Source organism: Musca autumnalis, unplaced genomic scaffold (assembly GCF_047663935.1).
Source record: "Musca autumnalis isolate F117 unplaced genomic scaffold, ASM4766393v1 scaffold_5, whole genome shotgun sequence".
NCBI classification, from domain to species: domain Eukaryota; kingdom Metazoa; phylum Arthropoda; class Insecta; order Diptera; family Muscidae; genus Musca; species Musca autumnalis.
The window spans coordinates 72,571,611-72,597,095 of NW_027412088.1; the positions used below are offsets into that span (position 1 = coordinate 72,571,611).

Sequence of the window (25,485 nt, forward strand, 5' to 3'; positions counted from 1 at the left end):
GATTTTAAAAGGGGGTCAAGTTAGACACCGTAAAAACACTGTAAGAATGGACCAATATTAGTTTTGATTTCATATTCATGTATTGTCATCCAAATCTGAAAAGTGTGCAAAGTTTAAGTACGATTGGTCACCTGCAACTGCGTGAAAAACGAGTTACCAGATTTGAAAAGCAAAATACCGGAAATCGGGTGTTACCGTTATATGGGGGCTATAGGAAACAATGGACCCATATTTGTTTTGGTTTCATATTCATGTATTGTCATCTAAATCTGAAAAGTGTGCAAAGTTTTAGTTCGATTGGTCAACTGCAACCGTGTTAAAAATCAGTTACCAGATTTGAAAAGGGGGTCATGTTAGACACCGTAAAAACACTGTAAGAATGGACCAATATTAGTTTTGATTTCATATTCATGTATTGTCATCCAAATCTAAAAAGTGTGCAAATTTTAAGTTCGATTGGTAAACTGCAACTATGTCAAAAATGAGTTACCAGATTTGAAAAGCAAATTAGATAAAACACTATATAACAGTGTAAAAATGGACCAATATTGGTTTTGATTTCATATTCGTGTATTGTCATCGAAATCTGAAAAGTGTGCAAAGTTTTAGTTCGATTGGTCAACTGCAACCGTGTTAAAAATGAGTTACCAGATTTGAACTAAACACACACCAAGGCAAGTTAAATAAAACACTGTAAAAACGCAATTTTTTAACTTTGACCTTGAACTCCTCTGCAACTACTAGACCGAAATCGAATGTTTTGAATGCATCGGAAAGATGACATTATAAAAATATCTCTATCCGTTCAATAGTTATCACTAAGCGTCGGGAACAAAGACCTAATAATAAAATTAAAAAGAGAATTCACACTTGAAGCCTTAGTGCTTTAATTTTTATACCCTACACCACACTGTGGTAAGGGTTTAATGTCTTTGTGCATTTGTATGTAACATGCATAAAAAACAAAATAGACCCATAGTTCATTTTGGGGATATACATATAATAGCTTTCTGAGCCGATTTATGCATGTCCGTCCGTCGGTCTGTTCATGTATTTTTGTTCGCAACATACAGGTCGCATTTATTGTCCGATTCTGCTGAAAATTGGGAAATATCATTTTTTTAGCCAAAGGAAGAACGCTATTGCTTTTGGTGAAAATCGGTTCAGATTTGGATATAGTTCCCATATATATTTTCGGCCGATTTCCCCTATTTGCTGTACCAAACACGATATATATGTCAGATTTAGATGAAATTTGGAATGTGTGACTGAATTCGGTCTAGAAATAAATGTGCCAAATTATATCGAAATCGGTTAAGATTTGGATATAGCTCCCATATATATTTTCGGCCGATTTCAAGTATTTGCAGCACAAAACTCGCTATATATGACCGATTTCTATGAAATTTGGAATGTGTGACTGAATTGGGCCTAGAAATAAATGTGTCAAATTATAATGAAATCGGTTTAAATTTGGATATAGCTCCCATATATATTTTCGCCCGATTTTACGTATTTGCAGCACAAAACGCGCTATATATGTATATCCGATTTCGATGAAATGTGGAATGTGTGACGGGATTTGGTCCAGAAATACGTGTGTCATATTATTTTGAAATATGTTCAGATTTCGGTATAGCTCCCAATATACATTTTACATATTCACAGTGGTGTAGGGTATCATATTTACTTGAGTCGTACTGACGATGTACTTAAATTCGTTTCAACACAATTGGCCTGTATTAATGAAGACATTCAGAGCAAAGGCGCCAAGTTATTCCAATTTTAATATTTTGAATTTTATCAATCAAAAGCTTATGTACAGGGGTAGTGGTGTAGGGTATCACATAGTCGGCCCCGACCCGACTGTAGCCTTGGCTCACTTGTTTTTTTTATTGATTTTTGGCACCGATTTACAGCGTTCCGGTTAACTTAAAGTTAAAAGTGATCATTAAATTTCTTAAAGGGCCCTCTTAGAATTAACTTTTAATATAGTGGTTTAATTTTTAAACATATTTTAGGCGCATATATTCTCCTTAAATATGATGTGAGCGTTGGTTTCTGTAATTTCTTTCATCTTCCTCAATGCGTTGTATGTTCATTGAATCTCAACATAACACAATGGACCTAAAGACAATGCCAACAAAATAAGTGTTGAATATTGACAGGTGTGACATTTGACAAGTAGCATTTGAGATATGACACGAAAACGCATATACATTGTATGTATAAATATTCAATCTCACGAATATTAAAACAAGCAATAATATCAATATTTCAATACTTCGCACCATATCAGTGGCACATGCCTGCTTGGAAGTTTATGGTAACATATTGCTTTTAACAATTACCTTTTCGACATTATTTTGTTTGTTTATTTATTCGTTTTTTAAAGTCTCCTCTTTCAAATCAAATTCTCTCACACTCTAAAATCATCTGCCAAGAAACATTTCAACGCAATCTCATGTTTTATGATAATGGATTTAAAATAACACCAAACAAGAAGACAAAAGCCATCCAGTCAGTCAGGCAGTAAGCAGCCAACATCATCTATGCATTCTTAATAGCGTTCTTCTTTATTTTCCTTGGCGCTCTTGTATGGGATGTATGTTGGATTGTTGTCTTCTTCTTTTCTAAAAGTCCATTAACATGTCCTTTGATAAGAAAAATCCATCAAGAAATAAATTTTATGATTTTCAAATAAATGGATCATAAAATCTTTTAAAATATTGTCGACAACAGTTCAGTTGGTTTTGGCTGGTATGTATGTATCTGATGGACAGTTATGGCCAGCATGCAAGGTGAAGGTTGTGATGCTAGGCAAAAGCTTTCGTAATTGAGTAAAGAAAAATGGCTTAATCATAAATTAACAAATGAACGAAAAGGCCAAAAACAACAACAACGAAACAAAAGCAACAGGGTTTCAAGAAGATAAAGTTTGAAAAATATGACATTTAGAATAGTGTGAGCTAGAAGCGAAATTTGGGGGGTGTTGACAGTTTCCCAATCCATCATTTTCCCATTGTCAATAACAGCATGCACACAAATGTAAGGATTGGGATTGATGCCTTCCTTACATGTGGTCTGACCAAATTTTGCAGAGAAGCCTATTGTTGCGAAAAACGGTTTTTTTGTTTTTCCAATCGTTCAATGGCCCTCTGTTCTGAAAGTACTTCAATATTGATGTGAGGTCAAGGTGATCTCGCCTGTAAAAATCCACTTAATGTTTCTTTTTTCTCACACAGCTAGTCGATGGCTGCTGCTTACGCATTGTTAATCCCTGTTCAACGTTTATAAAAGGGTAGGGGGTTACGTTTTGTCAACTACATTTTCCCGCTGTTAATGAGTTCTTTTGCCACTCTCATTAACAAACTTACATTTTCCAATTCGCAGCAAATGTTGTTGTTTCTTTGTTGTGTTTTTTTCTTCTTTTGGCCAAATCAATGCAGCAGTTTTTGCCTTGACATCAAATTCGTGGCCCTATTAAAAGCAATCGACATCAAATGAATTAAAAACAATTGGAAAACGCTGAGAAAAACACAGAGGAAATATCTTCCGTAACAAATGCCATTTGAAAGGGGACAAATTTGTTGGAGAAAAAAACTGTATTTAAAAAGAACAACAGCATTGCCAATGGCAACAAAGTGAAAGAGCTAACCAACCGGATTTAGTAACAAACAATGGCAACAGAAACTATTTTATAAATTTAGCTGTAAATGAGACTAATTTACATTGTTAATGATGGACAAACTCCACCCCCCCCCCCCCCCCCCCTGACCAAAGTGATGAAGAGATTGGTCAAAAGATCCAGGCCAGCGAGGAAGTGACTTTGGCCATTAAATGAGGTAGAAAGTGAAGGAAATTATTCGCAGCGTAGCGTGAATTAAAATGCACGAAAAAAAGCTAGAAAGGAAAAGTTGTTGACCAAAAAAAAAAACTTTAGCTGCTTGTGCTGATGGCCCCAGGCTTTAAGAGGACTTTTTTGGTTTGATTTGATAATGGGGTGCTAATGATTCTTTTCCACATTGTAAAAAAGGATTGTCACAATATTGCCTGGTCCTTAGGGATACGTAAATGAAAGCAAAAGTTATCGATTTTTGCCTTCGATAGAACTGTACCCCGATTTTTGGTATTTTGAAAGTTTTAGGTTCATTATACCCTCATCATTTAGGCTAAAAGGGGTATATACACTTTGATTCGACCAAAATTGTGCCTCAACGAAATAATGGTCTTAGGTCCCAATTAAGTTTGGACGAAATACGTTCCAGACAATTTGGAGTTGATTTATCAATGCCCGTCCGTCTGCCTAGCTGGTGCGCACGATATCTCTGGAACGGATCAACCGAGTTGGTTAAAATATTGGGTATCCTAATATTTTGTTCGAAGATAGACCATATCGGTTAACTCCTTCGGGTACCTCCCCTACAAAAGATCAAAAACTTCGACTAAAATGGTGCGCATGATAACTCTCGAAGGGAGTAAACTACCAGGCATAGATCAAAATTAAATAAATAAAGAAAAATAAAATAAAATGAAAACTAAATAAAAATAAAATGAAAAAAAGATACAAGTAAACAAAATTAAAATTAAAATAAGATGAAAATAAAAGAAAAAAAATAAAATAATATAAAATAAAATAAAATAAAATAAAATAAAACCAAATAAAATAAGAACAGAATGAAAATAAAATGAAAATAAAATAAAATAAGATTAAAATGAAAACAAAAAAAATAAAGAAAAATTAAAATGAAAATAAAATTAAAATTAAATAAAATAAAATAAAATAAAATAAAATAAAATAAAATAAAATAAAATAAAATAAAATAAAATAAAATAAAATAAAATAAAATAAAATAAAATAAAATAAAATAAAATAAAATAAAATAAAATAAAATAAAATAAAATAAAATAAAATAAAATAAAATAAAATAAAATAAAATAAAATAAAATAAAATAAAATAAAATAAAATAAAATAAAATAAAATAAAATAAAATAAAATAAAATAAAATAAAATAAAATAAAATAAAATAAAATAAAATAAAATAAAATAAAATAAAATAAAATAAAAATAAAAACAAAATGAAAATAAAACAAAAATTAAATGAAAATAAAAATAAAGGAAAATTAAAATAAAAGTAAAGTTAACATAAAATAAAAATGAAAATGTAAGAAAAAAATAAAAATAAAATAAAATAACATAACATAAAATGAGATAAAATAAAATAAAAAATTAATTAAAAAAATAAAATAAAAATAAAAAAATAAATAACGAAAATAAAATAAAAAAAGTAAAATGAAATGAAAGTAAAATAAAATAAAATAAAATAAAAATTATATAAGAACAAAATGAAAATTAAATAAAATGAAAATTAAATGAAATGAAAATAAAATAAAAAAAGAAAAATTAAAATGAAAATAAAAATGAAAGAAAAAAATAAAAATAAAAATAATATAAAATGAGATAAGATAAAATAAAAAATGAAGTACAAAAATATAAATAAAGTAAAACTAAAATAAAAAAGCTCTGAAATAGAGTTTAGTCTAAGTGATTTGTGGGCTCGTTTGGGGGGTCTTGTTCGCAGGGTCAAAGTTCGGAGGGTGGAAGTTCGGAATTGGGTGATTCGGATGTTGGAATTTCGGAATGGGGCTGTTTGCAGGGGGGAAGTTCAGAAGGGTGTGGTTCGCAGGGTGGAAGTATGGAGAGGGGGTGGATCTTTATAATTTATTTTCATTACAGTATTTCAATATTTCCGAACAAAATCTCCCTTCGTAACGTTTTAAAAACTTTACTTATTTTAACAATGTACATTGGCAAAGAGAACGTTTACCCCGCAAATTTTAGGCCAACATCAGAATTTGGTCTGCAAAAACAAAATGCAAGAGGACGTTTGTGGAACAGAAATAAAAAGAGAGCAAACATTTTTTTTTCTTGCTGGCTTTGTTACGACGACTCAATTTTTTCTCGGGGACAAGTCCATACTTTCTGAGATAATGACCCAAAAGCTCAAAAAAAAAAACTTGCGATACAAACTGTAGAGGGTATTGCGCAAGATAACCATCGAATGGTTATAATAAGGAATGTTTTAGTGACATGCCCATAACTAAAAGAAGCCATTGCTGGAACGCTGTCTCTTTACAAGTTCGACTCTTCTAAGAATCGCGGAGGATATGACTTAACCAAAAGTCGATCGAAGCTGGTTTGCGCTATATAAAATATTTTGAGGGTTCTCATGCAATTGCTAAGAGGAGATCGAACAACCTCTGTTTTTTTTTCACGCGAACAGGTAGACGAATTTTTTTAAATACTCGTATTATGTCGGGGTTCCTCCCACACAAAGTTTGGAAAGGGTGCAGTTTAAGAAATGTGCTCTTAAAACATATCCATCAAAAATTGTCAGCATAGGTCCATCTTTCGAGGTTGTCTTTCACATAACCGTTCCTCCAGATTTTACGTATTTTGAGTATTTTGGGCGATATATCTGTAATTTGACTTTTGAGATTCCCAGTCATCACTGAACTTCTCCACCAAAATATTTTCAACATAGGTTCATGTTTTGCTTTATAGCCCCCTATATAAAGGTACCTCCTGATTTTAGGTATTTTGAAGATATTACCTAAAGATTTAGCAGAACTACCTGTAATTTAAGATTTGAAGAGGTCAATTAACTTCTCCTACACATTTCGGCATGGACTCATAAAACCGTACCTCAGGTTTTAGGGTTGTTTTTTAGTCTTTATGCACATTTTCGGGCAAGATTATTTGCCTTTTAGCATTTCTGGTCCCCAGTGTGATTTTATATGGAGAACAACGATCCAGACAGAAATGCCTCTTTTAAGACTGTTTCGGGTTGTCATTTTATAAAAAAAGTTTTTTTATTCTATATTTTTATTCTTTATCTTTTTCCACTTATCAATGAATATGTCCCCAAAGAACTGTAAAGTGTTCCCCATATTTTACAAAAGTATTAGATCTTGCATACAATCCCGATCACATCGACTGAATTGATGAAATGTCAATGAGAGAAAACGAAAACTTATCTCATGACACGTTGCTTTCTTCGTGCTAGCCTCATTCAAGGAATTCCCACTGCGCACTGAAATGTCAATGAGAGAAAACGAAAACTTATCTCATGACACGTTGCTTTCTTCGTGCTAGCCTCATTCAAGGAATTCCCACTGCGCCCACACTCTTGATATGCAGAACTTGTCTGTCAACAATAGATATTGAAATTTACAGCCCTAATTATTTCTCTTTGGTGATGTCTTGATTGTATTGTGGCTGTCAATATTTCACTTTCGTATAGTTAACCTCCACCACCACCATTAACACCATTCATGTCTGAATGACTAGTCATTAAGATAGCACTCTAAAGAAAGAACAAGAAAAAAGAACGAAGACGATGTGCCTCAAGTACATGTAAATGTGGCAGAGTCAAAGATCACTAAAAGGAAAAGCACCAATGGTTGGTTGTTCTTGTCAAGATATAGACATGACCACATCGTCTCTCTCTCTCCAGATTCCCGTCTGCCATTTACGCATTCTGTTTAGAATGAAATATGAAACAATGTTTACAATGTTGGACTATTTGAAAAACAACAAAATAGTTTAAATAAATTTATTAACTATAAAATAATCAACTCAATATAGACAACGAGATAAAGTGAAAAAAAGAAAACTAAAGGTCCGACTCTAAAGGATGCTAGAGTAAAAGCGAGACATAAACAACATAAAAATAACAAATTTAAACACTTGTAAATGTGGTTGTTGCTCTTGTAAAAAAAAATCAACAAAGCAGCCGAAAGACCACTCGACATTGGAAATGACGGCAAATCACTGAAACGAAAAACAATTTTTCATTTGACAATAAATAAATTCCGACATTTTCTTCCCTAATGATGGCGTTTGGTACTTAGTTTGGGAGGCAAATGATTTATGGCACAAAGAAATTTAATTCCTATGATAAAATAAATACACAGATTTGGGTAAAGGGGAAATATAAAGTTCAGGAAATAGGTACGAGTATTTAAATGTTTTTACAAAAATTTAGAGAGATGTAGGACAGCTGGACTAGTGAATATCTAACCTCTTGCCAAATTCTGTGGGCAGAATTTTTCACTCACTGACGCATTTTAGCCTTATAATTTTCCTTTGCCTTTGAGATAATACAATTTTGTCCAACATCGTCCTTCCCTCAAAGTATTTTTCCCTCCTTTTCCATTTTTTATTGTTCTTTATTATCCTGTTATCCAAATGCTAAACTTATCTTCCTCCCATTGAAATTCTCTCATATGTTTGGATTATTTCAAGTTTCATTTGTATTTCATTAAGTGTTTTTCACTATTCGAGTTCGAATTGAAAGTTTTTTTTATTAAAATCGGATTAACTTAAGTGTTATAGCAAAAAAAAAAAAGAAAAAAAGCTTAAACTTCTATAATGGCTATTGTTTAAAGTTTAAGCCGTAGAGATGGGATGTTGAATAAACTATCGAAGCCGTATTATAATAGTGTGTTATACTATTAACCCTTTGTGTGAAAAGTGGGAATTTTTTGTTGAGCAAAATCCTGCAGAAACAATAAAGAAGTATAAGGAAATTTCTGTCATATCAGTGAAGGATATCAGATATGGTTCTCAATGTTTTATCGAGTCCGAGCAGAGAATCCAACATGATACGACACCACTTGAATATTTTTCAAGGCTCAAATAAACATGGATTTTTAAAGAATATTTTTTAAAGGAAGATCAGTCTAATAAATGTTAATTTTTTAAAATATTTTTCAAGGAACATCAGTCCAGTAAACGCGGATTTTTAAAGAATATTTTTCCAAGGAAAATCAGTCTAATAAATGTAGATTTTTCAAAGAATTTTTTTTCAAGGAAGATCAGCCGTGGATTTTTTAAAGAATATTTTTTAAAGGAAGATCAGCCGTGGATTTTTAAAAAATATTTTTTTTAAAGAAAATCAGACATAGAATTTTTAAAATATATTTTTTTCAACGAAGATCAGCCGTGGATTTTATAAAAAATATTTTTTTCGATGTAGATAACTCTAGTGAACGTGGATTTTTAAAAAATATTTTTTTCAAGGAAGATCAGCCGTGAATTTAAAAAAATATTTTTTTCAAAGATCAGACATGGATGTTTTAAAAAATATTTTTTAAGGAATATTTTTTTTTCAAGGAAGATCATTATAATGAACGGGGATGTTTTAAAAAAATATTTTTCAATGAAGACCAGCCGTGGATTCTTAAAAAATATTTTTTCAAGCGTTTTTTAAAAATATTTTTTTCAAGGAAGATCAGCCGTGGATTTTTTAAAAAATATTTTTTCAAGGAAGATCAGCCGTGGACTTTTTATAAATATTTTTTTAAGGAAGATCAGCCGTTGACTTTTATAAATATAAATATTTTTATATAAATTTTTTTACTTTTAAAAATATTTTTTTTTCAAGGAAGATAAGCCGTGGTTTTTTTTTAAATATTTTTTTTTTCAGAGAAAATCAGTGCATTTTTTAAAAATATTTTTTTCAAGAAAAATTAGCCCTGGATTTTTTAATAAATATTTTTTCAAGGAATATTAGCCGTGAATTTTTTAAAGCATATTTTTTTCAAGGAAGATCAGGCGTGGATTTTTAAAATATATTTTTTTTTCAAGGAAAATCAGCCGTGAGATTTTTAAACAATATTTTTTTTTCAAGGAAGACCAGCAGTAGATTTTTTAACAAATATTTTTTTCAAGGAAGGTCAGCCTTGGATTTTTTTAAAAAATATTTCTTTCAAAAAAGATCAACCGTAGATTTTTTAAAAAATATTTTTTTCGAAGGAGATCATTCTAGCGAACGTGGATTTTTAAAAAAAAAATATTTTTTTAAGGTATATCAGCAGTGGATTTTTTAAAAATATATTTTTTTTTTCAAGGAATATCAGCCGTGGATTTTTTAAAAAATATTTTTTTTTATGGAAAATGGTTTTTTCAAAGAAGATCAGCCTTGGATTTTTTTAATAAATATTTTGTTCAAGGAAGATAAGCCGTGGTTTTTTATAAAATATTATTTTGAGAAAGATCTACCGTGGATTTTAAAATATATTTTTTTAAGGAAAATAAGCTGTGGATTTATTAAAAACTATTTTTTTCAAAGGAAATCAGACGGGGATTTTTTAAGAATATTTTTTTCAACGAAGATCAGCCGTGGATTTTTAAAAAATATTTCTTTCAATAAAGAGCAACCGTAGATTTTTTAAAAAATATTTTTTTTTCTAAGCAGTTCATTCTGGTGAACGTGTATTTTTTAAAAAATATTTTTTTAAGGAATATCAGCAGTGGGTTTTTTAAAAAATATTTTTTTTTTCAAAGCAGTTCATTCTAGTGAACGTGTATTTTTTAAAAAATATTTTTTTAAGGAAGATCAGCAGTGGATTTTTTAAAAAAATATGTTTTTAAAGGTTGATCAGCCATTGATTTTTTAAAACATATTTTTTCAAAGAAGATGAGAGGTGGAGTTTTACAAAAATTCAAAGAAGATCTGCCGTGGATTTTTTAAAAATTATTTTTTAAGGAAGATCAGCAGTGGATTTTCAGAATATTTTTTTTCATGGAAGATCAGCAGTGGATTTTTAAGTAATTTTATTTTTTTTTCAAGGAAGATCAACTGTAGATTTGATAAAAATGTTTTTTTCAAGGAAGATCAGCCGTGGATTTTTAAAATTTATTTTTTTCAAGGAAGATTTGCCGTGGTTTTTTATAAAATATTTTTTTCAAAGATCAGCCGTGGAAATTTTAAAAAATATTTTTTCACGGAATATTCTTTTCAACCGAATTTTTGAATACATATATTTTTTTTAAAAAAAAGATCAGCTGTGAATTTTTTAAAAAATATTTTTTTTTCAAGGAAGATGAGCCTTGGATTTTTTAAAAAATATTTTATTCAAGGAAGATTAACCGTTGATTTTTTAAAAAGTATTTTTGGAAAGAAGATTAGCCTTGGATTTAAAAAAAATTGTAAAGAATAACAGCCGTGGACTTTTTAAAACATATTTTGTTCATGGAATATTTTTTTAGGGAAGGTAAGACGTGGACTTTTTAAAAGTATTTCTTTCATTTAATATTTTTCAAGGAAGATCAGCCGTGGATTAAAAAAAATGTTTCAAGAAAGATCAGCAGTGGATTTAAAAAAATCCAGGATGCTCAGCCGTGGTTTTTTAAAAAATATTTTTTTAAGGAATATCAACCTAAAAAAGTGGATTTTTATGCCCTCAGCCTTTAGGCTAGAAAGGGTATATACACTTTCATACGGGCAAAATGTGCCTCATCGAAATAATGGTTTTAGACCCCAAGTATGTTTGGACAAAATGTGTTTCAGACAATTTGGAGTTGATTTAGCAATGTCCGCCCGTCTGTCTGTCTGCCTGGCTGGTGCGCACGATAACTCTCGAACGGATGATCCGATTCGGTTCAAATTTTGGCTTTCGTAATATTTTGTCCAAACTTAGTTTAAGTTCGAAGATGAGCTCTATCGGTCCACTCCTTCCGGTACCTCCCCCACAAAAGTTCCAAAATGTTCGGAAAATTTGTGGGCATGATAACTCTTGAAGGGAGTAACCGATTTTGTCCATACTTTGCACATCGTGAAATTTCTACCAGACTTTGATAAGGTTCCAATATGAACGCAATCGGCCCACTCCTTCGGGTAGCTCCCACACAATATTTCGGATAAGTTCAGTTTAGGACCTGCTCTCGAATCGCTTTGATTTTTGTTGCTACAACTTGTATTCACTTCCCCCCATACGACGGTACAAGTTTCATCAGGGGCAAGTCCATACTTCCTGAGAAAATGGCCGGAAAGTTGCAAAAAGCCCCTATGACACCTTGTGTAGTGTTTGGAGCGCAAGATAACTCTCGAACGGATCTGTCGATTCGGTCCAAAATTTGGTCTTCGTAATATTTTATCAAAATATAGTTTAAATTCGAAGACGGGCTATATCTGTCCACTCCTTCAGGTACCATCCCCACAAAACTTCAAAAATGTTCGGAACAATTTTGCGCACGATAACTCTTGAATGGAGTGACCAATGTAATCTATACTTTGTACATCCTAATATATCTACCAGATATAGATCAGGTTCGAATATGGACTACATTTGTATACTCCTTCTGGTACCCCTCACACAAAATTTCGAAAAAGTTCACTTTAAGACCTGCTCTCGAACCACTTTGATTTTTGTTGAAGCGATTTGCATTCGCTACCTCCATTACGACAGTAAAAGTTTTTTCAGGGGCAAGACCATTTTTTTTTTGGGAAATCAGGCCGAAAGTTGTAAAAAACCCCTATGTCACCATATGTGGCGGTCGGAGAGCACGATAACTCTCGAACTGTCCACAAATTTCGGTACTTCTCCCCAATGTTTAAAAAATTTCACTTGAATGGGGCAACCAATTTGGTCCAAACTTTGGATCTCCTAATATTTTATGAAAATTTAGTTTAACTTCTAAAATGGCCCATATCGGTCCTCCCTAAGGGTACCTGCCCTACAAAGGTTCAACATTTATGTATTAGTGCAGTTAATTCCTAATCCACATTTTTTCGGCAAGTTCAAATGTCCAAAAAGGGCCACAAAATTCTGAAGAGACCTTAAATACATTTCGCTTCACATTGGCTGAGGGTATATATCTGTCGGCAAAGCCGACTGACACTTTTTTACTTGTTTAAGAATATTTTTCCAAGGAAAATCTGTCGTCTAGAAACTTGGATTTTTGAAAGAATATTTTCCCAAGGAAAATCTGTCTAAAAAATGTGGATTTTTTTAAGAATATTTTTTCAACGAAAATGTGTCTAAGAAACATGGATTTTTTAAAGAATATTTTTTTCAAGTAAAATTTTTTAAAGAATATTTTTTCAAATAAAATTTGTATAAGAAACGCGCAAAAAATGTGGATTGTTTAAAGAATGTTTTTCCAACGAAAATCTGTCCAAAAAACCTTCAATTTTTTAGAGAATATTTTCTGTCTAATAGACGTTGATTTTGTAAAGAGTATTTTTCACAATCAAAATGTTTTCCGTGGACAATTTTTTTATACTTTATAAAATTTACTAATTTTGTAGCGTTAAAAATGGGTTAATTATCGACCAAAGAAAAATCATAAATTATCCCAAAATATTCGCCAACTCCTGCTGTATCCATTTCTCTGTTGCTTAAAGATTAAATTCAAGTAAAATAGGAGAAAAAACTGTTTCGTTTTTCTTCTTCTTCTCTTTTTACCATTTAATTTCACACAAAAGAGTTGCCTGTTCATTTGGCCATTATTGAATGGATATTGTTTGCATTTGATTCGTTTTCATGGCTTATGTTTTTTTGCTCTACAATTTTTGCAATACATACATACATATGTATGTGTATTTTATGCAGCAACTTGATATCAATTCTCGGAGTTTGGCCAAAAATATATACTCGTATAGTATATGTTTCATATCCCAGCTTCTTTTATGTGTGGGAGTGGGAACACTGGCTACAAAAATAAACTGTCTAACGTAAGCGTTTTAATAGTTTTCTTTTCATTTTCGAAATCATTGATACGGACCATTGCATGCAATCATTGAGAGTCGTCTGTGGTGCTGTTTCCCTTTATTCCCTGGCTTTTGTTTTTGATTCTTATTCATCTTATTCACTTATTCTTCCATCATTTCATGGAAAGTGGCAGTCTGCCAGCCTGCCAGCCAGTCAACCATTCATTCAATCAATTATTCCTCTTAACTAATCTGATTGATATCAAATCAACTCAACTTAAATCAAAGCCCACACACACACACAAGTTCCTGTTATTCCTGCTGTTCTTGTTGCTGTTGCTGTTCGAATGCTACTTAAGATGTCTTTAGTTAGAAGCCAACCATTCATGAAAATCCTTGTTGTAGTAACTTTTGAGTATTTTTTGGTCTTCTTTGAAAATGTTATTAATAGCACAAACTTGATTTGTTACAATTCTCTCCTCTTTCGTTCTTTGTAACTTAGAATTAATTCACACATTATCTAAATGGGAATTCATAATTGGGAATTACCAAGCAGATGTGTGTGTGTGTGTGTGGGAGTATATGTCAACACTTGATACAAGAGCTCATAGTTGTGTATTTATTAGTGAATTAAAAATATATGTCACCTTTGTGCTTATAATGTGCGTGTAATGTTCATATATATGTGTGTATTCTTTGTCCCTGGTCTGTACATGTGACCCTAAGTACCCTTAAGTCTTTGTATTAATTTTCCACGTCCCCCTCTTTAGACAATCTCTTTGGATTTGTCATTACTCCTTAATTGAATATATCAATCAAATTCGCAAAATGTTCTGTCATTTTAAATGTAAAAGAGATTAATCCACATTAGTGAGTGAGTGTGCTGCACGCATCATTTTGCTGGCATAATATGGCATGCGAAAAATGGCAATAATTGTGGATTTTTTTAATATTTTTAGGTATTCCTAAACAGGCTTCCATATGCTTATTTTAAAACAAAAAATTAATAAATAAATAATACATTTCTCAATGGCTCATCCTGGAATCTCTAAAAAATTATGTTTTTCCTTGGAATCAGTAATAAAATTATTTTTAAAAAAAAGAAAAACAAGAAAAACATTTTTTTCTTTGGATTAGTTATAAACTTATTCTTCAAAAATAAAAAAATAGTAATTAAATTAATTAATAAAGACAAATATAACACAATAAAAGTCAGATCAATAAATGTGGATTTTTTAAAGAATATTCTTTAAGGAAGATCAGTCGAATATACCTGGATTTTTTAACGAATATTTTTTAATGAAGACCAGTCAAATATAACTGGAGTTTTTTAAGAATATTTTTTAAGGACGATCAGTCTACTAACCCTGGATTTTTTAAAGAATATTTTTTGAGTATAATAAACCTGGATTTTTTAAGGAATATTTTTAAGGAAGATCAGTCTAATAAATCTGAATTTTTTGAAGAATATTTTTACTACTCAAATAAAACTGGATTTGTTAAAGAATATTTTTTAAGGAAGATCAATCTAATAAACCTGGATTTTTTGAACAATATTTTTTAAGGAAGATCAGTCTAATAAACGCGGATTTTTTAAAAAATATTTTTTAAGGAAGATCTGACTAATAAGCATGGATTTTTTAAAGAATATTATTTAAGAAAAATCAGTCTATTAAAATTCGAATTTTAACGATTTTTTTAAGGAAAATCAGTCTTATAAACGTGGATTTTTTAAAGAATATTTTTTCAAGGAAGATCCGTCCAATAAACGTGGATTTTTTAAAGAATATTTTTTCAAGGAAGATCCGTCCAATAAACGTGGATTTTTTAAAGAATATTTTTTCAAGGAAGATCCGTCCAATAAACGTGGATTTTTTAAAGAATATTTTTTCAAGGAAGATCCGTCCAATAAACTTGGATTTTTTAAAGAATATTTTTTCAAGGAAGATCCGTCCAATAAACGTGGATTTTTTAAAGAATATTTTTTCAAGGAAGATCCGTCCAATAAACGTGGATTTTTTAAAGAATACTTTTTCAAGGAAGTTCCGTTCAATAAACGTGGATTTTTTAAAGAATATTTTTTCAAGGAAGATCCGTCCAATAAACGTGGATTTTTTAAAGAATATTTTTTCAAGGAAGATCCGTCCAATAAACGTGGATTTTTTAAAGAATATTTTTTCAAGGAAGATCCCTCCAATAAACGTGGATTTTTTAAAGAATATTTTTTCAAGGAAGATCCCTCCAATAAACGTGGATTTTTTAAAGAATATTTTTTCAAGGAAGATCCGTCCAATAAACGTGGATTTTTTAAAGAATATTTTTTCAAGGAAGTTCCGTCCAATAAACGTGGATTTTTTAAAGAATATTTTTTCAAGGAAGATCCGTCCAATAAACGTGGATTTTTTAAAGAATATTTTTTCAAGGAAGATCCGTCCAATAAACGTGGATTTTTTAAAGAATATTTTTTCAAGGAAGATCCGTCCAATAAACGTGGATTTTTTAAAGAATATTTTTTCAAGGAAGATCCGTCCAATAAACGTGGATTTTTTAAAGAATATTTTTTCAAGGAAGATCCGTCCAATAAACGTGGATTTTTTAAAGAATATTTTTTCAAGGAAGATCCGTCCAATAAACGTGGATTTTTTAAAGAATATTTTTTCAAGGAAGATCCGTCCAATAAACGTGGATTTTTTAAAGAATATTTTTTCAAGGAAGATCCGTCCAATAAACGTGGATTTTTTAAAGAATATTTTTTCAAGGAAGATCCGTCCAATAAACGTGGATTTTTTAAAGAATATTTTTTCAAGGAAGATCCGTCCAATAAACGTGGATTTTTTAAAGAATATTTTTTCAAGGAAGATCCGTCCAATAAACGTGAATTTTTTAAAGAATATTTTTTCAAGGAAGATCCGTCCAATAAACGTGGATTTTTTAAAGAATATTTTTTCAAGGAAGATCCCTCCAATAAACGTGGATTTTTTAAAGAATATTTTTTCAAGGAAGATCCCTCCAATAAACGTGGATTTTTTAAAGAATATTTTTTCAAGGAAGATCCCTCCAATAAACGTGAATTTTTTAAAGAATATTTTTTCAAGGAAGATCCGTCCAATAAACGTGGATTTTTTAAAGAATATTTTTTCAAGGAAGATCCGTCCAATAAACGTGGATTTTTTAAAGAATATTTTTTCAAGGAAGATCCGTCCAATAAACGTGGATTTTTTAAAGAATATTTTTTCAAGGAAGATCCGTCCAATAAACGTGGATTTTTTAAAGAATATTTTTTCAAGGAAGATCCGTCCAATAAACGTGGATTTTTTAAAGAATATTTTTTCAAGGAAGATCCGTCCAATAAACGTGGATTTTTTAAAGAATATTTTTTCAAGGAAGATCCGTCCAATAAACGTGGATTTTTTAAAGAATATTTTTTCAAGGAAGATCCGTCCAATAAACGTGGATTTTTTAAAGAATATTTTTTCAAGGAAGATCCGTCCAATAAACGTGGATTTTTTAAAGAATATTTTTTCAAGGAAGATCCGTCCAATAAACGTGGATTTTTTAAAGAATATTTTTTCAAGGAAGATCCGTCCAATAAACGTGGATTTTTTAAAGAATATTTTTTCAAGGAAGATCCGTCCAATAAACGTGGATTTTTTAAAGAATATTTTTTCAAGGAAGATCCGTCCAATAAACGTGGATTTTTTAAAGAATATTTTTTCAAGGAAGATCCGTCCAATAAACGTGGATTTTTAAAGAAATTTTTTTTAAGGAAGATCACCCTAATAAACGTGGATTTTTAAAGACTATTTTTTTAAGGAAGATCAGTCTAATAAACTTGGATTTTTAAAGAATATTTTTTTTAAGAAGATCAGTCTAATAAACGTGGATTTTTAAAGAATATTTTTTAAGGAAGATCACTCTAATAAACGTGGATTTTTTAAAGAATATTTTTTCAAGGAAGATCCGTCCAATAAACGTGGATTTTTTAAAGAATATTTTTTTAAGGAAGATCACTCTAATAAACGTGGATTTTTAAAGAATATTTTTTTAAGGAAGATCACTCTAATAAACGTGGATTTTAAAGAATATTTTTTTAAGGAAAATCACTCTAATAAACGTGGATTTTTAAAGAATATTTTTTTAAGGAAAATCACTCTAATAAACGTGGATTTTTAAAGAATATTTTTTAAGGAAGATCACTCTAATAAACGTGGATTTTTAAAGAATATTTTTTTAAGGAAGATCACTCTAATAAACGTGGATTTTTAAAGAATATTTTTTTAAGGAAGATCACTCTAATAAACGTGGATTTTTAAAGAATATTTTTTTAAGGAAGATCACTCTAATAAACGTGGATTTTTAAAGAATATTTTTTTAAGGAAGATCACTCTAATAAACGTGGATTTTTAAAGAATATTTTTTTAAGGAAGATCACTCTAATAAACGTGGATTTTTAAAGAATATTTTTTTAAGGAAATAATTTTTGAGAAAAACGGTGAACAAGCTATAACCCTTATGTACATACATATGTACGTGCATATAAAAATCAAGTCTCCAAAAAAATTGTATTATTTTTATAGTTATTAAGGATAACTTCTACCTCCAAGAAATAAAATTTTATTTTCTTCAACAACATTATTAATTGTAAACTGTCTTCTTTTTTCTCTCTTTTCAGATGAAAGCCAGCTATTCAGTGACTTGAATAAAATTTCATAACATCACAAATGACACTTGGAAATAGTCGGACTATTTCCATTACTATTACTGCTGCTAAGGGCAAACAATAAGCAAACAAGTGTCCGGAATCTCATTAGTAAGCAAAACAGGAAGCGTTTGCGTCCATTAAATAATAAAAGTAACGAAAGCAAAAAAAAAACTAAGGAAAAATTGAAGAACGTGAAACAGAACAGATAAAATTTCTATACTAGACGAGGAAAGGCAAAAAACGGAAAAATAAAATAAAAATGAAAAATTATTTCAAATGATGACAAAAACCGCAGCAACAACAACAAAGGCTACTAACTCAAATACTACTACCACTACCAAGTAAATAATAACCAATCATTTTTTATTTACTGTGTGGCAATTGGAATAGTCCTCAAAGAAATATGTTGGTGTGAGTTGTTGTTTGAGTCACATGCGTCATAATAAAGCATACAAAAGTGATTAATAATATTTTATGATCTCAAAAAGAAAAGAAAACGTAAAACAAAAAACAAAAACTTTGAACATGGCAATGAAATGAAACGGAAATAATAATAACAAGAATATGTGATTGTGGTCAACGAGCAACGGATATCTAAACCAAGTTTGGCAAAGTGTTGCCATACTCCTTCACCACCACAACCTGATACTACTTAAAGCAGCAGCACAAACAAATAAACCAACAAAAAACAAATCTTGAAAAAGTGCAAAAATTCACAATTGCTTTTGTTTTGTCGTTTGGCCAAAATCGTTACCAACCTTTTCTCTTCCGAAACACAAACACATCAAAAGTCTTTGTTTTCATTCATTTCATTGTATTGCAATTGCCAAAAACGCCAGCTGAAAAAAATTGCCATACTTAAAAATTACTTAAGACTCGTCGCCAGCAAATAATTCCCATTCACTTTTGTATTCTACATTCCCTCCCGTTTGCCAGCCTTGGATAACAACGTTCCGTTTGCTTTGTTACAAAGAAACGACAACGCTGACATTTTTCATTGTACAGCCAGTGTCACCGAATCATCCAGCCACCCGGCCTTTGCTCTCCCTTAAGTCCAAACGGGAGCAGCAGCAACAAATACATTTGTTGTGTTTTTTGCAAACACATTCTATTTTTTTAGTGGAGTACAATTGGTGAAATAGAAAAGTTTAAAAAATGGAATTTCTTAAAAGGAAACATTTTTCATTGTGGATTACGACAACATTTATAATCATCGTGGCCGGTATTGCGGCAAATGTGAACACAGTTCATGGTCTGCAGGGTGTACCAACATGGATGTAAGTATATTTAAGTTTTTTTGCTTTCCTTCTCTCTACGATCATTTTATTTTATTTTCTTCTTCTTTAAACAATAATTATTATTATCTTCTTCTAATGCTATGTTTAAAGCTAGGAACATTGTTGTGTTTTAAACTGTCATATCAAATTCAAGATAATTATTTTGACGTTTAAATTGGGGGAAACGTACGGTGGAAACAAAAATTGTATATAAATTGTATACACAAGTCTCCTGAAGAGATCTTCTATTCTATAGAAGTCTCCTCTGGAGACATTCTATTCTATAGAAGTCACCCCTGGAGAACTTCTATTCTATAGAAGTCTCCTCTGGAGACCTTCTATTCTATAAAAGTCTCCTCTGGAGACCTTCTATTCTATAGAAGTCTCCTCTGGAGACCTTCAATTCTATAGAAGTCTCCTCTGGAGACCTTCTATTCTATAGAAGTCTCCTCTGGAGACCTTCTATTATATAGAAGTATCCTCTGGAGACTTTTTATTCTATAGAAGTCTCCTCTGTAGACCTTCTATTCTATAGAAGTCTCCTCTGGAGACCTTCTATTTTATAGAAATCTCCTCTGGCGACCTTCAATTTTATAGAAGTCTCCTCTGGAGACCTTCTATACTATAGAATTCTACTAAGGAGACCTTCTATTCTATAGAAGTCTCCTAAGGAGACCTTCTATTCTATAGAAGTCTCATAAGGAGACCTTCTATTCTATAGAAGTCCCCTCTGGAGACCTTCTATTCTATAGAAGTCTCCTCTGGAGACCTTCTATTCTATAGAAGTCTCCTAAGGAGACCTTCTATTCTATAGAAGTCTCCTAAGGAGACCTTCTATTCTATAGAAGTCTCATAAGGAGACCTTCTATTCTATAGAAGTCCCCTCTGGAGACCTTCTATTCTATAGAAGTCTCCTCTGGAGACCTTCTATTTTATAGACGTCCCCTCTGTAGACCTTCTATTCTATAGAAGTCTCCTAAAGAGACCTTCTATTCTATAGAAGTCTCCTAAGGAGACATTCTATTCTGTAGAAGTCTCCTAAGGGGACCTTCTATTCTATAGAAGTCTCCTAAGGAGGCCTTCTATTCTATAGAAGTCTCCTAAGGAGACCTCCTATTCTATAGAAGTCTCCTAAGGAGACTTTCTATTCTATAAAAGACTCCTAAGGAGACTTTCTATTCTATAAAAGACTCCTAAAGAGACCTTCTATTATATAGAAGTCTCCTCTAGTGACCTTCTATTCTATAGAAGTCTACTCTGGAGACCTTCTATTCTATAGAAGTCTCCTCTGTAGACCTTCTGTTCTATAGAAGTCCTCTCTGGAGACCTTCTATTCTATAGAAGTCTCCTCTGGAGACCTTCTATTTAATAGACGTCTCCTCTGTAGACTTTCTATTTTATTGAAGTCTCCTCTGGAGGCCTTTTATTCTATAGAAGTCTCCTATGGAGACCTTCTATTCTATAGAAGTCTCCTATGGAGACCTTCTATTCTATAGAAGTCTCCTATGGAGACCTTTTATTCTATACAGGTTTCCTAAGGAGACCTTCTATTCCATAGAAGTCTCCTATGGAGACCTTCTATTCTATAGAAGTCTCCTCTGGAGACCTTCTATTCTATAGAAGTCTCCTCTGGAGACCTTCTTATCTATAGAAGTCTCCTCTGGAGACCTTCTTATCTATAGAAGTCTCCTCTGGAGACCTTCTATTCTATATATGTCTCCTATGGAGACCTTCTATTCTATAGTAGTCTCCTATGGATACCTTCTATTATATAGAAGTCTCCTATGGAGACCTTCTATTATATAGAAGTCTCCTATGGAGACCTTCTATTCTGTAGAAGTCTCCTATGGAGACCTTCTATTCTGTAGATGTCTCCTATGGAGACCTTCTATTCTGTAGATGTCTCCTATGGATACCTTCTATTCCATAGAAGTCTCCTATGGAGACCTTCTATTCCATAGAAGTCTCCTATGGAGGCCTTCTATTCCATAGAAGTCTCCTATGGAGACCTTCTATTCCATAGAAGTTTCCTATGGAGACCTTCTATTCCATAGAAGTCTCCTATGTAGACCTTCTATTCCATATTCTATTCTATAGAAGTCACCCATGGAGACCTTCTATTCTATAAAAGTCTCCAAAGGAGACCTTCTAATCTATAGAAATCTCCTAAGGGGACCTCCTATTCTATAGAAGTTTCCTAGGGAGACCTTCTATTCTAAGAAGTCTCCTCTGGAGACCTTCTATTCTATAGAAGTCTCCTTAGGAGACCTTTTATACTACAGAAGTCTCCAATGCAGTCCTTCTATTCTATAGAAGTCGCCTATGGACACCTTCTATTCCATATAAGCCTCCAGTGGCGACCTTCAATTCTATAGAAATCTCCTATGGAAACTTTCTATTCTATATAAGTCTCCTGTGAAGACCTTCTATATATGTAAGTCTCCTGTGGAGACCTTGTATTCTATAGAAGTCTCCTATGGAGACCTTCTATTCTATAGAAGTCTCCTATCGAGACCTTCTATTCTATGGAAGTCTCCTATCGAGACCTTCTATTCTATAGAAGTCTCCTTAGGAGACCTTCTGATCTATAGAAGTCTCCTAAGGAGACCTTATGTTCTATAGAAGTCCCCTGAGGAGACCTTCTATTCAATAGAAGTCTCCTAAGGAGACCTTCTATTCAATAGAAGTATCCTAAGGAGACCTTCTATTCTATAGAAGTCTCCTAAGGAGACCTTCTATTCTATAAAGAAGTCTCCTAAGGAGGCCTTTTATTCTATAAAGAAATCTCCTAAGGAGACCTGCTATTCTATAGAGGTCTTTTTCTATTTTATTCTATAGAAGTCTTCTGAGGAGACGTTCTATTCTATAGAAGTCCCCTAAGGAGACCTTATGTTCTATAGAAGTCCCCTGAGGAGACCTTCTATTCAATAGAAGTCTCCTAAGGAGACCTTCTATTCAATAGAAGTATCCTAAGGAGACCTTCTATTCTATAGAAGTCTCCTAAGGAGACCTTCTATTCTATAAAGAAGTCTCCTAAGGAGGCCTTTTATTCTATAAAGAAATCTCCTAAGGAGACCTGCTATTCTATAGAGGTCTTTTTCTATTTTATTCGACAGAAGTCTTCTAAGAAGACGTTCTATTCTATAGCAGTCCCCTAAGGAGACCTTATGTTCTATAGAAGTCCCCTGAGGAGACCTTCTATTCAATAGAAGTCTCCTAAGGAGACCTTCTATTCAATAGAAGTCTCCTAAGGAGACCATCTATTCTAAAGAAGTCTCCTAAGGAGACCTTTTATTCTATAAAGAAATCTCCTAAGGAGACCTGCTATTCTTTAGAGGTCTTTTTCTATTTTATTCTATAGAAGTCTTCTGAGGAGACGTTCTATTCTATAGAAGTCCCCTAAGGAGACCTTATGTTCTATAGAAGTCCCCTGAGGAGACCTTCTATTCAATAGAAGTCTCCTAAGGAGACCTTCTATTCAATAGAAGTCTCCTAAGGAGACCATCTATTCTAAAGAAGTCTCCTAAGGAGACCTTTTATTCTATAAAGAAATCTCCTAAGGAGACCTGCTATTCTATAGAGGTCTTTTTCTATTTTATTCTATAGAAGTCTTCTGAGGAGACGTTCTATTCTATAGAAGTCCCCTAAGGAGACCTTATGTTCTATAGAAGTCCCCTGAGGAGACCTTCTATTCAATAGAAGTCTCCTAAGGAGACCTTCTATTCAATAGAAGTCTCCTAAGGAGACCATCTATTCTAAAGAAGTCTCCTAAGGAGACCATCTATTCTAAAGAAGTCTCCTAAGAAGATCTTCTATTCTATAGAAATCTTTTTCTATTTTATTCTATAGAAGTCTTCTAAGGAGGCGTTCTATTCTATAGAAGTCCCCTAAGGAGACCTCATGTTTTATAGAAGTCCCCTGAGTAGACCTTCTATTCAATAAAAATCTCCTATGGAGACCTTCTATTCTATAGAAGTCTCATAAGGAGACCTTCTATTCTATAGAAGTCTCATAAGGAGACCTTCTATTCTATAGAAGTCTCATAAGGAGACCTTCTATTCAATTATATATTATTTCTCGACTTCTTAACTTTAAGACTTTAACAGTTGTTTGGACTAGACCCGTAGGTTACAGCACATGAAGGTACATATGCGTCCGCCTGCCATTTTAAAGTTCCAAGACATGCCATAGTCTTTTTCATGCCGAAGCTGTTTAAACCTCCCGAGATATTTTATTTCCTTTGACTCTCGACTAAATTTTATATTAAATTGTTAAATTTATGAAAATTTTGCAGATAATTTGTTCCAGTAACCATCTTCCATTATATTGCATCATCCAACAACAATTCGGAAACCAGTTTCACATAAAACCTATCATCATATTAAGGCAACAAATCATTGATGTTCTTTCTCCCAAAATTTCCAGTAATTTATAATACCGCATCTAGGAAAGCAAACACAAAAACCATTATTAATTTTAAACCATAACTATCATCATATGGTTTCCATTTTCATCCTACTTATCCTAGCTTCTTCCAACATATGAATGAATATACATACCTACAGACAAATAAACAATACGAATAAATGTTAAGCCCTTCTAAGATTACCACATCATTTCCTCTATGATCAATCATTTTTGTTAAAACTGCATCCGGTGTGTGTTTGGATGCTGACTGTTTACTTTGTTTTCATTTTTTTTTTGGTTATTTGGCTTTGTTGATTCTGATATTTTCACTTCATAAATATCTTAGTATCAATCTAACACACCACACCAGACACACAGAAAAAGACCATCCATCTAGCTATCTTTTCAAGAGTCAATGAAATCCAACTGTGCTGGATGGAGGACAACCCTAGTAGGAAAATAAACTCAACTAAACTGTAAAGCAGCTACAATAGCCAATAAATCCATACGATTTGTTTATTTGAATAAGAAAAATAAGAAGACCCGAAGCAGACACCGAAAGATGATATGAGAAAAAATAAAGTCAAAATATTACCACCTACTTGAGGGAGAGGAGGGAAAATTTAAGTTCCATACCCCAAAACTCTAATTTCAAATGTTAAATTTTAGATTTCCTCAAAATTTTCCAAAAACAAAACAATACTTACCGCCACTCTTCATGGCGAAAGGAAATGAAAAATGCAGACACTGGGAACTCTGCATGTGAAATGGCCTCATGTTGTTTTCAAATTTAAATTGGACCAGTTACAATTAATCATATCAAGCATTCGGTCGGTCGTTCCTTCATTCAAGTGGGGAGGCTGGCTAGCCAGTAAAGAGCATAACTTCATATTGTGAAGAGTTGAATTCAAACTTTTTTTGGTTTATCACCCAACATGAGGTAAGACAAAAACAACAGCAACTGCAATATGAAAATAGTCATTCATTCCTCCAATACCATTCCTGTTAATTTTGGGGTTTTTTCAGTTTTCAATAGACAAAAATTTCAAACATAACTAACTGACCCATGGCTATGACTGACTATACCTTGGCAATCGAAATCGAAATTAAGTCCGAATGCAAGGCAATTTTTTCCTCAATTGTTTTTCCTCCTTTTCTCATTTTTGACTTTGTTTATTGAAAGACAAACAGCAGGATATGCTTTACACAAAACTGAAATATATCCGACATAAGTTGGGTTTGCTGGTTGTTGTACAATAGCTTTGTTGTGGAAAAGCAATCGATTGGCAAAAGAGTTGCAATGAAACTTTCTAAGGTGAACTAACATTTTTTTTTGTGCAGAAATATTTTTAACAAAGAATCGTGGTACACTAAGGAAAAATTAAATATGAAGATGATTTGCATTTTTTTAAATTGTTTATCTTCCTCTTTGTTGCATAACCGATATTCGAATATTAACGGCCATATTGCGTTTTATCTATACATTTTTGTATATATATTAAGGCTATGACTTTTTGCCATTTTTTAAAAAAATGATTTCCTGTAGTGGGAATGAGTGAAGTTTTGCCTATTAATGCCGAAAATAAAATTCATTCCACT

At 32.0% G+C, this 25,485-nt stretch overlaps 1 protein-coding gene across 1 annotated transcript in view; it reads left to right on the forward strand.

Moving 5' to 3' along the window:
* Positions 1-25,485, forward strand: part of Wnt5 (Wnt oncogene analog 5) — a 649,366-nt gene that overhangs the window by 277,180 nt on the left and 346,701 nt on the right. The window contains exon 4 of the mRNA XM_073990191.1: positions 18,173-19,479. Coding sequence (XP_073846292.1) covers positions 19,358-19,479 — 122 coding nt within the window. The 5' untranslated portion in view covers positions 18,173-19,357. The remainder of the gene's footprint in view (positions 1-18,172; positions 19,480-25,485) is intronic.